The 23,170-nt window shown below is 32.3% G+C and overlaps 1 protein-coding gene across 4 annotated transcripts in view; it reads left to right on the forward strand.

Annotated features, from left to right (window-relative positions):
* The first annotated feature begins 649 nt into the window (after window positions 1–649).
* LOC132938646 (uncharacterized) overlaps window positions 650–23,170 on the forward strand; it is a 50,853-nt gene continuing 28,332 nt past the window's right edge. For 3 of the 4 annotated variants that reach the window (XR_009663925.1, XM_061005594.1, XM_061005592.1), the window contains exon 1: window positions 650–876. Coding sequence is in view for 1 of the 4 variants with exons in the window: in XM_061005592.1 (XP_060861575.1) it covers window positions 875–876 (2 nt within the window). In the remaining 3 variants the exon portion in view is untranslated. Of the gene's footprint in view, window positions 877–20,630; window positions 20,663–23,170 lie in introns of all 4 variants that reach the window. The other variant, XM_061005595.1, reaches the window with a different exon arrangement.

A 23,170-nucleotide genomic window follows, 5' to 3' on the forward strand; every position in this document is an offset into this window, starting at 1 on the left:
ACTTAATTGAAATCATTAATCGTGAATCGTGATACTATTATTTTTAATGATTACAGTACTATATTATGTTTAAAATACCTATTTAACCATATAAATAATATAATTGTTATTTTTGTAAAGAAAGAATTAATTAAAATGTGTTTATCGTTAATAGAAGTACATATAAATTAAAATATTAAAATATTATAATTTAAATTGTATCTATGTCCTTTACTAAACTCAACGATGTTACTGTATAACTATTTAAGTTAGCGATTACGAATACTAATATATTTAATACGCATATTATATTTTGGCGTCTTATGAATTAGGCTATTTTAAGAGAACTGTATGATTATTAATATTATAATATTTATATTTTTAGGTAGTATGTACTTTTATTAATAATAATTTGTAAAAATAATGAAATTTTTTTTTATTTTATTAACTTTTTCTAAACTTTAAACACAATTTTATTGTATAAGTCACAGGTTAAAAAAAACTAACACATTTGAAGTGTCCATACGATTGATGATTTTTGCCAAAAAAGAATATTCTCAAATCTCAATTATTTTTATCCGTCAGATGGCGCGAAGGTTGTTACTTCGACAACTATAGTATTATGTACTCATGGTGGCATGTGCGTCTGATGGTGGAGCTGAGTCTTCCACACGCACCGGCGGTGTTCGTCTGTCACGGTCGATTGTGTCTCTGTGTCATTATTGTACATAAACAATTTAAATACGAGGTATTTAAAAATCGCAGATCGAGTGCTTTAATTTAAAATATTTTTTTTTAATAGTATCATTGAAGTGCAATAATACATTTTAAAAACAAATTGTGCAATGTGCTGGTTATGAAACTAATGCCAAGACTCAAGCTAACTACTGCATAAATGTAAGTAGTACCTTTATTTATAATTTAACCATAGTATATTATAATCGATTGGCAAGCCAAACGCTTAAAGGCACTATTAGAATAATTATTTGACCGTGAACGCAAACTGTGTTTTCTAAATAATCTCATAAACAAATAAAATAGCTTCAATAGTATAAGGTAGGTATTATAATCTGACGAAGCACCAGGACACTAAGCTAAAGATTACGAGCAAACCAATAAATATGCAGTCCATTTAAAGGTTTTATAACCCGGTAACATAATAATACTTGACATTAAAGTCAAATTTATCTGCAATTTTAATACACCCGCTTTTTTATACCCGCTCTTGTTTATCGTTATATCAACCAAATGCATAATATGTATAATAATATTGTATTGTGAGTCTAGTAAACCTGTTGATTCATACTAAAACTACTAACTGTAATAACACCTACATAACCTAATTATTTATAACTAAAGTCTGTGTACGTTTTTCCTTTTTACTGTAGACTTAATTATTTGTTATACACATTTAAATCTATGTACATGTGCACTACTTTGCACCAGTGCGCAACATTGGCGCTTAATGTTGTTACACTTTCGAATTACTGCACGTGTGTCAAACAAGAAGTCTTTTAAATTTGATTACATAAAAAAACTTAAATTTGAATTGCCCATTTTCGATTAAAAAAAAAAAAATCAAACTTAATTATATTCGTCAATGTAATTGCGTAACACGCACGACCCCGTCAAAATACATTATTTATGTGTGACGTAGTGTTATTTGAATACCTACCTACCGTTTAGAGTAGCAAAAATAAAATAAAAATACTTACCTCTCTACGACAAAGAAGCACTTACTACTGGACAACTAAATGTTTACATACAAAATTTAAAAAAAAAATAAAATACAAACGGTGATTTGGCTCTTTTTTTTTAAACCTATTTTGTACTTGTCAGTTGATCGATGATCAAATTTTTTTCGTTGATGTCTGTGGGCAAAACAATTCTCGGCGGCATCCTTTGTATTGCACGTATGCATTCCAAAACGATTAATGAATTCTAAATAATTGCGTTCATTCATTTTCAAGAAACGGTTTGGAGTCTTTCACCGCGAGAACCAAAAATTGGTTTGATAAAAAAAAAAAAAGGTCAATCTCAAAGGCGGTGGCGCATAATATACTCGTCAACTATAGGTAATATAGACGCCAAATAATAATCGTGTATAGTCAATATAGTACTCACTATAATAATTTAACTACAATACCGGAGTGGTCGTGGTGTATATATAGTCTGTATAGATAAACGCGTATTTAACGCCGAGGAGATAGATGTATAAAGAAAAAAAATAACAAATTGAGGCGGACGGAGATGTAAAACTGTGGTGGACGACGATATATATAGTGGTTACAATTATACGTATATACGCCGAATAAATATGTACATCCGATTTTAAGAATGCGGATTGACGCTTCCTGTCCACGTTGCGTCATATAATATACGGACCCGTGTCCAGGCCAATTTGATATCATAACATTATTATTATTATTATTACTATGATTATCGCGTTTGGAGATTTTTTTCCCCGACAAGAGTGTATTACGAGAGCCGCAACGTTATCGCGGTGCAGTAACAACATCTCTGAATCGCCGAGGTGGCTGGCTGCTGCGTGGTACCACTCGACGAACATATCGAATGTCTCTTGGACCGCGCATGTTCACGTACCTACCATATGAGTGTGTGTGTGTGTGTGTGTGTGTGTGTGTGTGTGTGTGTGTGTGTGCGAGTGTGTGTACACCTTTTAACAGGTGGACAGGTGGGCCCATAACGCGATGACCCGGTCCGGTGGAATTCGAATGTAGCAGGTTGGAAAATAAACCAAGATTTTATTCCAAACGCGCCACGCCCCCCTGAAGGGAAAAATATATGTATTTATATATAATAATAAAATAAAGAAAAAACCGCAAAACGACTTATACGACCGCGGCGGCGTTGTCGTCAACCTACGTACTATATATTATACGTAATATGTATACACATATTATATACTATTTATATATAGAGGTATACCCATATTATACGATTATAACTCGGAGGTTATCGAATCTTTGTTTCCCGTCGCATTGTACCGCATTGCAGCATCAGAGGGTGCAGTATAATGTAGTACGAGAGCAGGAGCTCTCAAAGAAAAGTGAAGACGGTTAATTATTTTATAAAAAAAACATTTTAACATCAACATCAGCAAAAAACGACTAGAAATGCATTAAAAAAAATGCAATATAAATTATAATATCCACCAAATTACCGCTCATATTATGTTACGTCTTAGCTCTTAGGTATAGTCCACAGTAGGTAGTTTGGTAATTTAGTTTTTCCAACGCCATATATTGCTATATAGTATAGTAATATCATAATATATTACAACCTATCTAAGGAATAAAGGTATACGCATGTAGATATTGAATATTAATATATTAAGTGAATTTAGTTGGGTATTTACTATATACATAATATGTAACTTGAGATATAACAGTTTCGTATAGAATCATAAACCACTTTACACTGCATATAATAAGTAATTTATAATCATTGAATTTTTAATAATATATACATTCAATATTCCATTATTAGGACCCGGATTTCAATGCAAAGTGCATTTTTTATTATATATTTTTTTAGTTGCTCTAAACCAATGCATTCCAAATGCATTCATTGATTTATGTGATAAATACTTCAACAATTACAATTTTTTCTTGCTTATTTTTAGCGTCTTCGGGATATTTTATTTAGAGCATATTTGTTCATTTTTTGAGTTTTTGTGTAAAGCTAATACCTAATTTACCCAAGATATCTAATTTATAATATTATCTCAAGAAATGTTGTTAGGTTTAATGTAGTTAATATGCAATGCTCATAATTTAACAGGTACCCATTTAAAATGGTTGAACGTAGAATTTAATGAAGTCTATAGAACTTATAAGTTTTATATTTTTGTATGTATTGAAGGAACAATACAGTCCCAAGATAACGTTAGTCACGTAAATAATTAATCTAAAGTCATTATAAATTTATGAACGCAATAATATAAGTAATTCAAGTAATTAAATGTACATAGTGGTGTTTACTTTTCTATATATACTTATTACTTCAATAATATAATATATTTAATTTAACTGTATAGTATAAAGAAAATGTTCAATTTTAAAAATATATAAATGCAAGGCAGATGCGCTAGTGCGCTACGCTGTGGAAACAAATTGCATGAGTGCTCGAGCCCTGAAAAAGAGCTTACTCGGTGCCTATGGTTCGTTATAATATTATTCAAAAGTAGCTTTTTGGTATTTATCACATCAGGTATAAATAATTTTTCCATCATCATAATAGATCAGAGTAATATTATGTGTAGGTATAAAATAAAAAAGACAAAAGATAGTAACCACAAAAGCAGATATTTAATAAAAAAAAAGAAAAGAAAAGAAAAGGGAATATGAAAAATCCCATTTTTTCAAAAGTCAAATCCGTTATTTGTTTATAGACGACTGCACATCTCCACTTATGGGGGCGGTATTACTTTACGTTATTACGACCGTGCGCAGGTACCTACCTTCATAATAATAATAATAATAATAATAATAATAACATGTAAGCCACGAATCACGATCGGCACTGACGGCTGTTGTGTGCCTGCAATGTACAATGTACATGCTGTATAGTGTATATTACCCTATGTATATAATATATAATATCGTATTAAGCGTTTGCGGCGAGGTATAATCGCGTCGATAACCGCATCGCGGTGGTGCAACCAGACTGTTGTACAGTGTACATACCTACTCAATAACGTGTACCTATAACACAATATATAATACGGTGTGCACGTCGGCGGATACGGTCGGTCAAAGATCGATCTCCGCGCGCGTATACACCCCGCGCGCTATAGATCACACGTCGCCCGGCGCGAACACTATATATACCTAGGTATATAATAACACCGCTGGTAACGACCGCGTCGTCGTCATTAGCCCGACCGGCGACGACGACTGCACGACCGGCTTGTGACGGCGCGGCCGCGGACAACGAAAATAACCGATTTCCATTATTATATACGTCTTATATATGTACTTTAATGTAGTATATATAGTGACCTACCCCTCGGTGGTGTCGAGCGTGATGTACGCGCGTATGTGTCCCTCCCACAACTCCAGCGATGCGTCTCGGCGGCGAGAAGATATTATTATTATTATTATTATTACACGTCGACCCTGTAACTGGAGACGATATTATAATTTGATTTATATACCTACCTAAATAACATTATCTATTGCCACGCAAGACGACTACAACGGCCGAGACGGTTTTTTTTCCCCGTCTATCGCACGGTCCACCGACTCCTTTTTCTTCTTCTTCTTCTTCTCGTCGTTTTTGTCGTTATCACGTCTCGTGTACCGGTGTAAGTGTGTAACTACACGTATGTAGGTTTCTGTGATCGGTCGACGGGCGCGTAGTAGAAAAAAAATAAGTAGCTTCTGGATTAGTCGGAAACACGGTTAGGTTAGACTACGACGACATTATACGCTGGATGGCTGCGTAAAAAATACGTAAAACACGGCCCGTTTTTGTTTGACAGATTACCTAAAGTAATAACGCTATATATTATTATTATATACAAGACAGGGACAAAAAAAAAATACATTCGCCGAATTGAACTTCCCCTGCGTATTACATCGATTGTCCATTTGTCCGTACTATGTAGGTGCGAGGACAGCATAGGTACTCACGCACGTTTCGTATTTCCGCGAAACGCGCGCGATTGTATGTGGTACTTAGCTGGTGTGTGTGTGGCAGAATTAAAACTTAAAAAATGACGTTATTCTTGGACTATGTATTTAAACGGAACGCGCTGCTGCCATTATTATATGCTACAACCGTAATCGATCGATCGAATACCTAGGTATATAATATTATACCATATAAACACTAAAACACGTAACGAGTTTCCTGTATAGGTTTTATACCGAATTATTGAAGACTTGTACCTTCTGAGTTCTGAGTTTCTGATATCATACATATATGAACATAATAATATATAACTAGGTACATAATATTATTATACACCGTTGTGCCGTGACCACTAATGATCGGACACGGGACAATGGACGACGTCGATTCTCGGGGAACGTACCTGTACACGAACGTTTTTACTGCCACCTGCAGCAGCGCGTTTAATATTATACTGAATGGCGAAAGCTATATGTATCCAACACACAGATAGAATTTTATATTATAATACGTTTATAACATATTATATTATTTTCATTCTCGAGCACCGCACGACGATCCGATTTCTGTCGGAAAGCGAACGCTTTTTACGGTGTACGCACTATATAATATAGATGAGGTACTATGATGCAGAGTACTTATACTGGAGTCACAGCTATTAAATCCAAAATTAATACGGATTCAAATCGACGCCCCCGCCGATAGATATCTATAATCTATGCATCTATCACAGCAGCTACCACACGTCCCACGGTAATTTTCGTTCAAACTCGTCCAACGCATTATATTTCCCGCCTAACCATATATCCATGTATATATGCAGTATGCATTGCACGCGGACGGTGTATTTATTTTTATTCCATATAGAGGTAGTCTACTGGGTATAGACTCTACCCACTGATGATAATTAATAATGATGCAATTTCACGATGAACGATGCGTCTTGACGATCATAGCACATAGGTTTTTCGAACTCTTATATATTGTACATTATTTATTGCCCTTTTGGGCGTCAAATGTCAATATACAATTATAGTACGATATAATATAATATACTTATATTAGTATAATATGATATAGACACTTGGGGGGCATATATCGATGTAAAATTTTGATTTCTGTATACGCGCATTGCAACATGCGGCTCTTATAAGGTGTGTGCAACGTTGTCGGCCGTAACGGAATGCGCGTTGGCCGTTCGCGGTCGTCAATATTATAATATTTCCAGCAACGTTAATAATAATAATAATATGTGCAGTGCACACAACACAGACGCGCGCGGAGCTCGAGAAAAAGCGCACTATATAGCACACGAGCATCAGTTGATCTCATACAAATAATAATATACCATACTTAATATAATGTACAGGGTGATTCACCGAGCATATATGCTTATACCCCATTTTTTTAATGGAATAATGAATTTATTCAGATTCTTGAGATTTTATTGCACTATACTTGAGGAGTGTTCTATACAAACTTATGTATTTCAAAATAAGAATCCCCCTTGTTTATTGTGATTTTTTAAGTTTAATAACTCAACAACTATACTCGTTCGAATCTGAATTTTAATACACCATAATTTTCAGAATAATGATCCACGAAAAATTAAGCAGTACGAAAAATCTCAGGTTTGAAAATATGGTATTTAAGTAGGTATATTTAAGAATTTTGAAAATCAGAATTTGAATAACCGCTGCATTATCTCGAAAGAGAAAAAGTGGGTGAATATGCTCGGTGAATCATCCTGTATAGTATTTTACGATTATTATATTATTATATAAGGTACGTACACCATCGCAATACAATTTGTTGAAAAAACACTTTGTCAGAAACCTGCATGAGTCGACGTTTCTATAATAATACAAGCGGTTGGGGATCTGCGGGTTATTTTTTTTTCACCTTTCGCCCGTCCGATTCCAGAGTGTTTTGTACGAAAAACAAATTCGTTTTCCGTGTGTCTTGTGCGCGAGGTACCTGCCTGCCTGCCGCACCAAACATTATACTTCGCGGTTTAACGCACTACCCGAATCGAAGATAAATCTTCTGGTTCATATATTCTGGCAATGTGTATACAACATGATAATATAATATTATTATATATTATTATTATACTACGCACGTTAATCCGCTCGCCGGCCGTCGGCTCGTGTGTACTATCGACCGCGGAGAAACACGTCTTGGAGAGCATCTCCCCCCGGGGCCGGTATATAGGTATATAGGTACGCTCCACCTTTCGGGACTACCGTCTATACCGGGCGTAACTTCAGGTAGCCACATAATTCAGCCACCGAAAGCAATTATTATTATTATTATTATTATTATTATTATTACAGACGGCAGCCGGCCAGGGATTATTTAATATACGGCGGACAACAATTATTAATACACCGGCTAATTAAACAGAAATACTATATATAATATATGTAGGTATATGCACGAGTATTATAATAGTAGTAGGCACCTATAATATATTATAGTGATATTGAAATAGAACAGATCGAAAAAACGGGTTTTATTTAGTCGATGTTTTATTTTCCTTCTCTTCCTCCTCCCCCGACGTTACATTGTATTAACGGTATTAACCGCATTATTTTATATTTTTATTCGTAACTGCGTTAACGTCTTGTCACTGGTGGTTACGATATACAGGTATTTCGTCGTGTTATAATATAATTTCGGTTTTTCGACGGTGTCGATGTTTTTTAATATTATTATTTCTATCGTTCTATTCTATCGCTGCAGCGGCAGTCGTAGTCGAACCGCGCGCGCAACCCAATACGTGAGATAACGCGTGTATGGAATAATAATCGGCCGCCGTAATAAAAGTGTCCCATTCGCCGCCGCACACATAATAATATTATATCCAATATATATATATATATATATTTGAGAAAACTTTCACCGGTGGTCATTTGAAAAAGAAGAAAAAACATTCACCTCATGTGCTCGTGTTGCTTTCTATTGTCGACCGTCGCGGCGGTGTCCACTGGTTCGCACGTTCGATCGTTATTGGCTTTTTAGAAGTTTTCACCGAACTACGCGGCCGTACCTATACACATATATAAGAGGTACCTATAATAATATATAATATGGTATTATTGGTAATTGCGTTCATTCGTATAGTGGTCGTTTGCAGGGGACGGTCGACTGCAGCCGCAGAGAGAAGCATTTGTGTTGTATACAATATTATTTTGTACCTGGAAAGTGGTATACCACACGCTGTTACGCGTAGAATATATATTATTTATTTATGTGCATATAATTGCAATATGACAGAATCACTGAACCATAATAATATCGCATTTCCTTCTTTTTGTGCGGCGTTTGGGTTAAGACGAAAGAAAATAATAATATATTAATATACTATCGCGTCACACGTCGTGTTCTCGCGTTATATCTCTTATTGTTTTTACCTTCAACCCCGGAAGCTGTTTTATATGCCATATTATATATACCCTCTAATAATATTTTAATAATATATTTCTATTATGTTCTTACAATGGGCAGGATGGACATTTTTTTGGCAGGAGTAAAATGCGTTCAACGAGTAAATCTTATTGTTAGATTATTATAATATACACATATACATATTATACGTCATCTGATTAAAAATTTATTTTACAACAAAACATTTCTCAAAAATAAATTTTTTTTATTTATACGTCATGAAACTCTTAAGTCCTACCTACGATATTAAAAACAGTTTTTTTCGAACTCGTAAATATTTGAAAAGTGATGAACTATTTTACTTTTTTTTTTACTGCAATCGTTATAACGTTATCTTAAACTCTTTAAGAATCAAGATCACTCGTAATAATTTATAATTAATATGAACAACTACGAACATCAAGTGTCATCGGACTTAATCTTCGAAGAAATATAAATATATTTTTATTTAACTAAACACTATACTTCAACTATGGTTAATAACCAACTATGGTTATTACTGTGTACATAATTCTTACAAGATAAATTATAATATTTATATACCTACCGACTTCAATAAATTCGTAATGATTACGCAGAGATGAAAGAGCAGTTCATTTATTTTTAATGAGAGACTTATCGGAAAGAGATAATATGTCGTTGAATTGTTGTTTACTAGCTAATTGTTCGTAAGAAGATGTTTAGATATTTGTAGTTCGAACGTAATGGTTCTTCAGATCTAAAACCGACAGATGCTTAAGTTTGAACTCATCACTTATTTCTATATAAGTACATAACATTTATTATTAAAACATGAACAAATTGTGTAGATACAATTATTATGTATTATTGTTGACAGTTTATAAGAAAACATTTCAAGATTGTAATAATATATAATATATCACGACTATAATTTTCGCATCTATTTATTATTAGTAGCTTTAAAATTAAAGTAAATACACAAAATTAACTTTCACCTAGCAAAGATGTGCTGACTTTATGTATAGTGAAATGCAGTTGGTTATAGACTTTAGACTTTACACTGGAAGAACTTTTTTATCACCACAGATAGAAAATCACACCATACAATTATTTTATTACGATTATAAATATAATTTTCCATAGTTTATTGCATCGTCAATATACCATCATCTGATTTTTATTGACACGCCGCGCCGTGAGCCAGCCATTGATCATCTGCTAAACGCGTATAAACGTTTCAAGTAATCGAGTATAGGTACCTATTACGTATTTAATATATTTTATTTTATAGATGCTTACGTTATAATAATCACGACGAAAATTCCACTTTTGAATAGCACATTAAACGTGAAAATTAAACTCATATAGCCTGCGAGCGAATATTCTGAAAACCTATAATTATAAAATGTTTAATGATTTTGAACAACACTATCTTGTCAACGCACCAGTTGCTGTACCAGGAGATGCCGATGAACTATAAATGTCTTTTCCGATTTTCCTCTCGTGTCTTTGCCCGTTGCAATGTACCTACCTAGGTATCTATAATATTTGTATATGTTATACCTACCGTAACACTGACGTCACAAGCCCACTGATTGCCCGCAATGTAGCGGATTCCTCAGGCACAACATACACGTAGGTATATACGCGTAAGTATATGTGTATTATAATACGTATAAAAAATTTCCGACTGGCTCATCAGCGTCTACACGCATAGTGTAATTTGTATTCCGAGTAACTAACACGCATTGTTTGACGAGCTGCATGTTATCATCGGAATACTAGCTCGTGTGTTTTATGAGCCAACAAACCGGTGCGGCGTGTTATTATTGGTGCGGTGCACGTTTTTATTTTCGTTTGTTGTCGTTGCCACTGCGCCTGCAGGGGCATAGCAGGATGGGATGTCCTGCAATCGTTATATACACGGACACCACACGGCGGTTTCGAGAATAAAAACGCTTTTCCCGACCGATTAATAATTTCGCAATTGATGATCGTGCCAAAAAGAGCGCAAATGATCCGCACACCACAAAATCCGAATCCGACGTGCAAACGAAGCGTCCTCGCGTATGTGATGTTTGGTGTTAATACCTCTATGTATACATGTATATTATACAATATACACTGTATGGCGTACACAACACACACACAACTTACTCACACACACACAGGAACACAACTCTATACACAGCTTGCCTGCCCGCTCTGTGTCGAGAGGTCGGGGGACCCCAGAAGGCAAAAGCGAAACAACCGGTCCGGCAGAGACCACCCAACGGAGCCCAAGGTCGATGATAATTATGGGCCGCTATTTAGGTGCAGTGTATATATATATAATACGTATAAGGTATATAAAAAGAAAAACAAAGAGGGAAAGAAATATTCTGTATGTGTACCTTATATATTTATAATAAGGAGGTAAAAACAATAACACTGGTGGCTTGATGCGATGCTGTGCTGCATATGCACACCATACCTAAGGTGTGTGTCGTGTGTTTGTGTGTGTGTGTGTGTGTGTGTGTGTGTGTATGTACTATACATATTTATTTTTTATGTATATTTAAATTTATAAATATATATATTTTATAAATACGCGCGCGAGTGTGTGCATTGGATGCATGTACGGTAGCCGGTATAATGTTAATCACAAGGTAAACACAACACACACACACACACACACACACACACACACACACACACACACACACACACACACACACACACACACACACATACACACTAGAATCAAAAGCGGTTTTTAATATCGTACATGTATGATGTATATAATATATATATTATTTTTGAATGGAAGTCTGACTTCGACTATTATTATGGGACACAAACCAGGTTAGAATCGATTTGATGGAAAATATTATTACAATCCGTAGCACGAGCTATAAGAACCATTATATTGCATGTAATTTTCATCACTATGTCTGGAACAATTTGTACCGTATAATAATATATCGTTATTGTTGTTATTTCTTTCTGTAAACGCCGCGCCATTTAATAATATACGTTATATTATATTATACTCATGGGCACATTATTATATCAGACGCGAAACGTCGAATTATTGAAAACATTTTTAATAGAATATTGCAAATTAAAAAATTCCATTGCAAATTTTTTTTATATTGAGGGCTTTTTGGTATTACGCGTGAGATGCGGTTCACGTTATTTTAACATTAGTTTTTTGTCAGTAACGATCTACTCGGGCACGTGTATAGGTACTATATACTGTATATATATATATATAGCGTTGGATTTGTGAGTGTTGCTTGTATACCTAATAATTGTTTCGGTAAAAGTAATGAGTCTAGGGCTCGCAATTTCACGACCTAAAAAATGCCTAAATAAGAATGCATTAATGCACTAACAACTGGCAAAATATGCACTAAAAATACACAAATTAAAAAAAAAGAAATCATAGACAATTTTTGAAATTGTAAGAAATATCCATTCATATTTTGATTTCCATACATTTTATACAGTGAAAAATATAAATTAATGTATTTTTCATAAAATATTGGTTTTTTCATAGTATTTTAACAAAAACAAATATTCGTTAATATAATAATATCATTATATCATTATAGAAATTTCAAAATCATGAATAAAATGCCCAATAAAATAGAAAAATGCATAAATATGCCAAATGGGTAAAAACCTCTAAATATGCAAAAATATGCTAAATAAAATTTCACATAGGTACTTAACCTCTCTTGTAATGGTTTTTTTATGTCATCAAGCATTAAATACAACTTAGTAAGATTGATATGCAAATGCATGAACTTATGAGCCCTTGACTAATGACCATTACATAGTGGCAATTAAAAAAACTACACTAACATTTTGATTTTTAGTCACATTTCCTTTGAACCCACAAAAATTGTTTGCCCCCAAAAAAGTGCCACCCGGGGAAATTTACTCCCATCCCCCTCCCCCTAAATACGCCACTGAAGTTAATGAATATTGAATACACAGAATATGTGTTTAGAAAAAACTTATTAATTTTAATAGTGTTAATATACCTAAAAAACGAAGCTAATAAAAATAAAAACTTTATTTATTCACAAAATGTTTTTATATCATACTTTTAGAAGTATCTACAATAATCAATATATTATTATTACCCACTTGTTTTTATATTGCTTATTTATATAGGTACCTATCTATTTTCTATTGAAGTTTAGTTACCAAAAATATTTTTCACTTTTCTCGTAGAATATAATATTATATATAAAAAATATTATTTGTATCGCTAAGTACATATTTAATCCGATAAATTGTGATCAAAAATCAATACGAAAATTAATTCTATAGTCTAAAATAATGAACCATTTACCATTATACCTATAGATGTTATTAAAAAATGAACACTGTTTGTAAAATGTATTGTATACCTACCTACTAAAATATTTTAATTTTTGATTGCTATATCATGATTCATGACAATAATATATAATGGTTACAAATGTGAAATGTACAGTAGGTATTTATAATATATGTACAATATACTGAGAACAAATTTAGATGAATAGCAAATATAAATAAAACAGTTGTCATTCGTTGATATTATTATAATGACATATTATTTACATGTTTCTAAAAAATAAGTCACGTCGTATAACGTAACAACTTAATAGTACCATTATAAATCAATCACTCGAAAAATACACGTTTAATCCAAAGCTAAAAATAAAAACTATTTTGTTCAATTTCTACCATTCGTTTTACATTCAGACGCCATCATTACGTAATTAGGTCGTGTACCTACGCCTGTGTGTCCGAATAGATGATACGGCTGCAGTCGTGCTTTAGTTAATGTCCTTAGGATTTTTTTTTGTAATTGAGATTAAAAACGATACCTATGTCCTATATGTTCATAGCAAAATGCAAGCATATAAATTATATGTGATTTTAATGTGTTTAATCATAAGGCGTTACGAATTAAAGGCTATATGTAGTATAAAAATAACTACATATAGTATACACAGTATATACCTACTATAAATGTGTTCAATATTATAATATTATGACAACAAAAAAACCACCTATTTTGAATCCAAATACTTACATTGGAAAATGGTAATAACTCGAAAAAATTTGAATAAAATTTGTTAACCTTTCAATTCGAGTTCATTACATGCATATATAGTGTATATTTACATTTTACAAGTGCGATTTAGAAAATTTCAAATTAACATTCATAAATCGTAAATTACGTAGTTACGTAGGTATACCTACTTATAGAATCTAAAAATGTTCTCGATAATAATAGATTATGTTCATTCAAATACATGCATTAGCATACCACGAACCCGTGTAATTTATGTATAAAATTACGAATATTTGTCATTCAAAAACAATCCCGAGTATGCCAATGTTAATGAAAGTAGTATTCGTGTCTTAATCTATTATGGCGATGTTCGGATACGATGAATATTGAATACCAATATATATTACATTATGTACCTTATAAGTAATAACCATAAGCGATCGTAAAATACAACAACAAACGTGTTTCCGATTTGTTGTAATAATTATTACCTATAAATTAATAGAATACAATTTATAGTAAAAATTAAGATAGGTACATCTACAAAAACCATCTTACTATAATTCAGTTATTCGGTAAAGGTATTATACACGTCATGCAAAATATATGATTCAAATTTCTAAATAAATTAATTCTAGATTAAGAAACCGTAAATTTCTTTAAATAAATGTGTATTGTTATTCTTATTTCTTGAATGTAAATAAGTATTGCTTTCAATATCGAACAACATTAGAATTATATGTTGAAATCATATAGTGACAATGTGACGTTGATGGTAACTAATTAGTTATAACTAAACCAAGTATATGTTATAATTACGTGTACCGTGAACCTACCTATATATATATATATTATATATAGAATATAAATAACACAACAGGTCCTGAGGAATGTAAAATAAAAAAATGTTTACTATTACAGTAATTGTATTTATAAAGTTTATTTATAGACACTCGAAAAAAATTGATCTACATAACTGGAATACGCGTATCAATAATAATACTGGGTGTCAATTATTTTCTCGTTGATCGTTTCAATCAAATTTAATGTGGTCACAGCGCTTCAACGATTATAATACATATCATAAGATATAGTCATTAAAGTATATAGTTATTATAGTATATTATAGTAGGTATATACAAGCTATATATATATATATAATAGTAACGAATTACCTGGTGTTCAACCAGGAACATAATGTTTTCTGAGATAATTTCGGCGTTCGGACAGCAGGTATCCGTCTGTGTGTACGGTTCATCGGCCGCGACTTCCTCATTATCTCATCGCGTCTCTTGTTTTATATTTAATGTAAGTAAATAATTGTTCGGTCACAGATTCCTCGTGGATGAAAAAAAAAACGTAAGTGTGTAGTTTTTCCTTAAATATTATTAAACACGCGTTGAGCGTGGGCGGTCGAGTGCAACATAACGCCATATTGTGCTTTATGTACCGGTTAAAGGGTCCTTCTTTGGTTACAATAACGACCGCAGAAACAATGATATTATTCTCCATAGTGTACGTCCGTTCGACATTCGAGTAGCTCAACTCATTACCATGTTTTTAATTTTTTTTATTTAACAGTGCACGTATATCCATCATCCATGTAGGAAGCGTTGTTGAAACGTCGTTAATCGGTTTCCCGTATCGTGTTACCTACAACTCCCGAATAAAAAACTTTCGGTCATAATATATAAAAACGAAAATAAAACGCATAATTGCCGGTCTCGCGTCGATCGTCGCCGTCTTTTTTTCGTGTTATTATAACGTGCATAGTGATATGTTTCACGAGACTCAAATTGACGGTATTTTTTAGGAGGAAAATTTTTTAAATTTGATTCGAACGCTACTGAAGACTTAAAAGTCATTAGAATAGTACACCGCTTATCAAAAAAATCATAGTTTTTAATATTTATTTTTTTTATCTTTGATGATTAATTCTTTAAGTTTTTTATTGCTCGTTTAAATTTGAATTGTACATAACAAATTATAACTGATTTCTACCAGTACAAATTAAAGTTTTCATTATTTCATCGAGAAAGCACAAAAGCACAAAAATGAGTTAATATAATATATAGGTACCTACAATAAACACTTGAATACATATAATATTATACTATACAGATATGAATTGTATTATATAGGTACATATAGTAGTGGGTGCATTGTAATAAGTATGCTAGTAGTAGAAGTAGTAGTATTAAGTACAATAGTAGTAAGTATATAGTAGTAATAATGCTGGCTTACGTTACTGGGATGGCAAAAAAAAAAAAACTGGTCGGCGGATCGGTCAAAGTCGACGAGAAAATAGGGTTGTTATTGTGTCGCAGATGCAGAGTAAAATAACCCGAGCAATCGCGAGCGTGCACAACTCGGTCGCTGTACATAAATCAAGTGCCGATCAACGTTATAAAAAAAAAAAATAATAATAATAATATGTTTCGCTCATATTGTTGACCTTTTAATTGGACGGCCGCGCGTCAACAGCCTCTCGTCTGGACATCATCATAACGTAGTACATATCTCTATAGGTACATTTATATTATACGAAAGCGATCTCCACCGTCGCCAAGAGAGACCGTAGTGCAGCCACCGTCGGGGGTTTCATACGACCGTAGCGGCGGAACCTGTAATGAACTATCCCGCCGCCGATAAACACATTTCCATAAACTTTATATCGTTTCTTTCGTAATGCGTGTCGTTTACTTCTCTCTCTCTCTCTCTCTCTCTCTATCTGTATATCTATATAGGTGTATGTGTGTGTAATACGCGTGTCGCGAGTGTGTATATAATTCTTTATTATGTACGACAGCAGAGTTGCGATCGTATGGAGGAAAAAAAATGAGGCTGTATATATTTTATATACCTACACGCGCGAGTTGAAACGTTGATGGTATTTCCTATTTTTTTCTTCCCTCCACTCTCTGGGCTCTTCGGTATAATGATAATATAACATCGAAGTTTTTTTAACGCGACTTCCAGCAAGACGTCGTCGCATCTTCGTCTGTCGTCTTGCATTGCGTCCGGTGCAGTCGAGATCCACTGCAGCCCACTTCGACACGGACGAGACGGGCGTGCACGTGCAGCTGCAATATCGACGAGGAAAAAAATTAATAAACGATAACCGTCGCACTGCAGTACATACGTCATATTGTTGTAGGTATATATACCGGCTGTGACTGACAGGCATCCAGAGAGAGCGCGACAAAAATTACGCGATTTTTTTTGTTGTTGTGTTAGCTTTACAATCGTATCTATAATAATATAATATATAAGTCTGTTATAAATTATAATCACATGCGTTAGAGTTGTAGCCAAGTATTGTATTGATAAACGGGGTTTCGATCGATTGATAAGACGTATCAAAGTTTTTGGGTTCTTAAACCCGCTGTTGGACAATCTCAGACAACAATCTATATAATTACCTATATTACGTACCTATATTTTTAACTACATTTATTATATTATATTGTATATAATAATAATCGACAAAGTGCAGCTACTCCCAAATCATTATTCTGCTGTCAAGGCGTTTCAACTTAAAAGTAGAGGTAAATCCTACAATTTATATTGAACATATTTTTTTCATTTCATAACATTATACTAGACACAGCTATATTATTTGATTTGAATTATTGCTATTACGATCGTTTCGTAATAGGAAAAATGTGAAAACACACGTACATTGATTTAATTCTAATCTGAATAAGACAACTGACCATTATTTGTAAATCAAACAATTTGTCATTGACATACATTTCAACTTGATTTTTAAGGCGCGTGAGATTTAAACCTAAAACAACTGAATTATTTTACAACACACTCTCAAAAATAATAATAATAATAATTTTTAAAGGCGATATAATAAAGTGTTGCTAGACATAATTTAATGTAGGCAATGTTCAAGTGCGTACTAGATCATTAATCACGAAGTTAATGTGCAACCACAATGATGTACGTTTAAAAATCTCTGAATATTGCTCTAAATACGATTGCGTGCACTTGAAACGATATTCTTAAAATTGTATACAGTTGAGTAATAATGATTCGTGTCAATTATTTCATTTCAAAACATATATATATATATAGTGTCATTGAACGAACGTCAGGAGGATTATATATTCAATTTATTATTTAATATTGCTGTGTACATGTGTATAAAACACTCGAGAATTATAAAATCGTTTTCGGATGACAATTATGTAAATAATTCGAACCTATTAATATCAACGTGAATTTGTCACACGCCATTATTAAATCATTTTTATCATAATATGATATAAAATATGTTTAAAGTTTAAACCATATTCCTATTATTATACGTACAACTGCTGCAACAGTCGTTCGTTTGCAAATAAGTTTTTAACACGCTTGCATCACGATATGTTGTACAACTATAATATTATATATTATTCTCTACCTATTACTTTTTATCCTAGACCTAAATGCATTAAACTTATATATAGATAATAATATATTTAGTATTTATCTACATTGTTTTACGGAATCACGCTTATGAGTTATGATGGCAATGCGTTGTAGCAGTGTCAAGTTATATGTTTTAATAACTAACAAAGCACAATTCTCGACGCAAGTCTACAATTTTGATATTTTCATTCAAATAAGCAATCATTTATTATTGTCGATTCTGCGTGGAATTGGCAAAATCGGTTTTTTGGAACAAAGCAAAAATTAAATATATGTATACTGCAGTCATCAACCGATAATTCAAACCTCGATAATTCGAAAAACTCCACATATCGTACCAAACGCTTGGTCCCCTGAGAAAACATCTATAATTAGAAGAAAATTCATATTGTATTTTGGTCCTCTCGATAATTTGAAATGTCTGTCGGTGGTTTTTCGACTTTATTTGTATAATTTTACCAAAATAAACTTCTGCAATAGTGCAATATGTAAATTAAACAGTTGTTTAAATCGAATAAAACATAGTCAATCTGAATATGGGTTCCGCAAAGTACAAGTGTTAGTCGATCGTCGATAAAAAGACAGTGATTGCAGCTGAAGCTGGTGAAAAAAATCTTACTACGTTAACTTATTTACTTTATTAACAGATATAATAATATATTATATTATTAAATGTAGAAGTATAAGGTAACATTCAATGTGCATGGACAATACTACCTATTAAATTTCAATTTTGTTATATATTTGTACATATAGTAGGTAAGTATAGTATTACGCATACTATTTGTTGGACATGAGTTCGCTATATAATCGCGGTATTTCCTATTTCAGAGCCTGAGAGAAGTATGTCTAGTGGCGTAGTCATGGTTTTAAATGCGTCCATTTACGATTTACTTGCCTATTTAAAAACGCTCTGCAGAATTACTACATTTTGAAAAGAATTGTTTAATTGTGTCTGCAGTGGGATGCCGTATTGTTATGATCTGTGAAATCGGTCGTCCGTACCACGCGCAGTAGCCAGTAAGACTGTAAAAGTATATGTTTTGAGTGTTTTAAGAGTTAAAATAATTAATGCCAAATTCAGTTAGATATTTTAGGTTCAAAAACTTTACTGACAATATTGTATTATGACTAGGTTGAAAAAAATTAAGTGCTTTTCCGGAAACACGCCCCAAATAGGTACCTACTATAATGCTACTAACAGCTATGATGCGTTTTTGCATGACATGTTTGATGTTTCGGGTGATTACTATTATACAATCACCCGCCACCACTTTCCTAGCAGCTCCGCTCAGAATAATGTTTGATTATATTCTCCGCAACGAAAACGTAATCCGTTCAAATTATACGTTGTCAACGCACGACGAATCGTATTATATATATTGTATTGCTGTTTGCTGTATATTAGTTGTGCGTGTGTCCATACTATTATATTATATATTTATACATGGTATATGGTATACTGTACTTGCAGGTATCCACGTCCGCTGCGGATGGCGTGTCTGGACCATATTATTGTTATTATTAGGTATTAAATTATTACGCGATCGGTATGACGTTAATTGTGCACTAATTATTTCGGTGGCTTTGCAAAACGCGCGTTCGTTCGTGGCACGTCGGCCGACAGAATGTTCTCGGGATACTGGCGCTGGACATATGCTGGACGGCCAGGACGGCCAGGACGGACGTTTAATTCACAGGTGGTTTTCAGAGGCGCGTAAATTGTTTTTTTTTTTTTGTAAAACTCTGTCTTTTATCTTCGTCTCGAGTTTCGGTCTTAGAAACCTAATCCCGAAATGATATTGTATGCGTGTAATATAGGCGCGGCATATTCTAATGCGGTTTATTATTATTAGGGTGTGATGACGGCACTATAAAACCTTTTAAAACCCATTTAAAATACTGAAAAATTAAAAACCTTTTAAAAATCTTTTAAAACTAAAAAGGAAAAGAATAATTACAACCTATAATACTTATTAAGTTTCAAAAAAAGTAGAACATGTGTTTGTTCATTTTATATAATTTATTTTCATAATTTTGTAAAGTTTATTTTATTGATGTTATCATCTGAAATGTTTTTTTTGTTTTTTCCCTCTAGTTTGATGAAGCCAATGTGAAATAATTCTACAGGTAACGATTTACGATAACACATAATTCACACATTTATGTACCTAATAGCCAAAATGTCAAAAAGTCAACTATAGCCCATAGGTAGATAGGTACTGTCCACTACTTCGATATACATACGATTCAAACTTTATTATATATTTATATACAATAAGAAATATTGCGTTAACTTAAATCTTCACAGCCTTATTAGTTATTACTTGTCTTATTACTTATTAGTCACTAGTCAATATGATTGTTGTTATTATTATCATTATTATATTGTGTCGTGTCTTACCCGTCTGACACTCGGAGCTGTTAGTCGCAGACAGTTGAGCGCTAATGTATTATAATATTATCGCGCACGCGGAAAACTGGTTACCGACATATAATATAGGTACATTTATATGTTAAAAATACGCACACCGATACACTATACAGTATGTCCCAAAAGTCCCGTATCACCCTTAATATCTCCATGTAAAATCACTATATTTAAACGCGGTTTTTTTTACAGTACTAAGTATGAAAATTCTGATTGAATGGCATAAAATTCATTTATTTTTTTCTTTAAATTCAAAAATTTTCAAAAAAATTTTTTACGCATTTAAGAATTTAAAATTTTTAAGATAGCCATTTTGTTGAGCATATTTTTTAAAACAGTTCAAAAAAAAAAAAATACTAAAATTAAATAAAAATTAACCAAGTTAGAGCAAGTTATGTTTTTGAATAACTGTAGTAAAAAAATAAATATTATTATTTCACATTTCAATAATGAATATCTAATTTCATATCTAATAATAATATTTATTTTTTTACTACAATTATTCAAAAACATAACTTGCTCTAACTTGGTTAATTTTTATTTAATTTTAGTATTTTTTTTTTTTGAACTGTTTTAAAAAATATGCTCAACAAAATGGCTATCTTAAAAATTTTAAATTCTTAAATACGTAAAAAATTTTTTTGAAAATTTTTGAATTTAAAGAAAAAAATAAATGAATTTTATGCCATTCAATCAGAATTTTCATACTTAGTACTGTAAAAAAAACCGCGTTTAAATATAGTGATTTTACATGGAGATATTAAGGGTGATACGGGACTTTTGGGACACACTGTATACGACTATATTATTATTATTATTATTATTATTATATTATGTTTGTGTATACAGTACATATTCAGGCATTAGGGCAGCAACTGTAAGTATAGACACGTTACTTTATTTAATTTTTTCTCTGCATTCTTTTCGCGCCATTACATTATTATTACGGCGTATCGATTAGAAAAGCAATTCAAATAGATTATCCGTTTATGCAAATGGCCGTAATTAATATTTTACCGGGCAATTAATAACGAAATACATTATTATCCGAAACTATCAGCGGTAGTTTGTAACTGCAGCAGCGCCACGAACCACAAGTTATTTAAGTGTATAATAATGTATATATAATATGTGTGTATGTGTGTGTGAGTGTGTAACTACATTCTTGTCACAATCACATTCCATATTGTGGGTACAGTATATTGAAATATACTCACGAAATGTAGTGTTTAAAATTGATATCATTTTTATGTCATTGCGATGGGTTATACTTTCAAAAACTTATCGAAATATAATCAAATGTAATTTATTCATTGGAGTAAATTGTGTATAATTATATGTCTAATTCTTTCACTTTTTAATAACAATGAAAAGAAATCGATTTGAGTTTTCTTTTAATTATAATAATAGTATAGTGAGGCAACTTGCAAACAGTATTGCTACAAGAGTTTCATGCAACAAAACGCATCGTATTTCGCGTTTAATTAATTTTTTTCATTCCTTAATTATTACTAAATTATTTTATCAGTCTGTAGAAAATTAATTCACAGCGATTTGATAAGATTACTATTATTTTTTTAATTGAACTCAGTTGTTTTGTTACCATACTGTTATTTAGAATTAAAAGTGGCATATACGATAATAGAATTTAATAGCTTCAGGCTCGGAAGACTACGTATCAAACTAAAGATATAAATAACAGTATATTTAAATGTTCAGATATACATTCTTTCAACAACAAAAAACTAATAATTATAAATTATATTTAAATATTTAAAAGATATATATTCCAAGTTATCTGCACGATATATCGAATATTATATTTAATATAATCAACGTATAATAAGTAATAACTTTGAACTTCAGCGTACTAAAATAAATGTCTGCAGCTTAATACAATATAGTATATATCTACAGTGAAACTTACTCGAACTTTTTTATTATAATGATTGTAGAAGAGACTGAGGTAAATTACCATGCTATTAAGGGGTGACCATTATCCAAAGAACCAAGTTAAAAGTAGCTGTAAGGTATATAAAGGTACCTAACCTAGCCTAGCTATAGGCAGTAGACGGCACTAAAAAAATTAACTGCTGCAATTTGTAAGATCCTACTGTGTCAATATAAATGTTATAGCTAGGTACTGTATTTTATTATCATTCCTATTATAATGTATTTAATTAAATTACCGTTGTATAATAAGAGCT

The sequence above is a fragment of the Metopolophium dirhodum genome, chromosome 2 (assembly GCF_019925205.1).
Source record: "Metopolophium dirhodum isolate CAU chromosome 2, ASM1992520v1, whole genome shotgun sequence".
Taxonomy (NCBI): Eukaryota; Metazoa; Arthropoda; class Insecta; order Hemiptera; family Aphididae; genus Metopolophium; species Metopolophium dirhodum.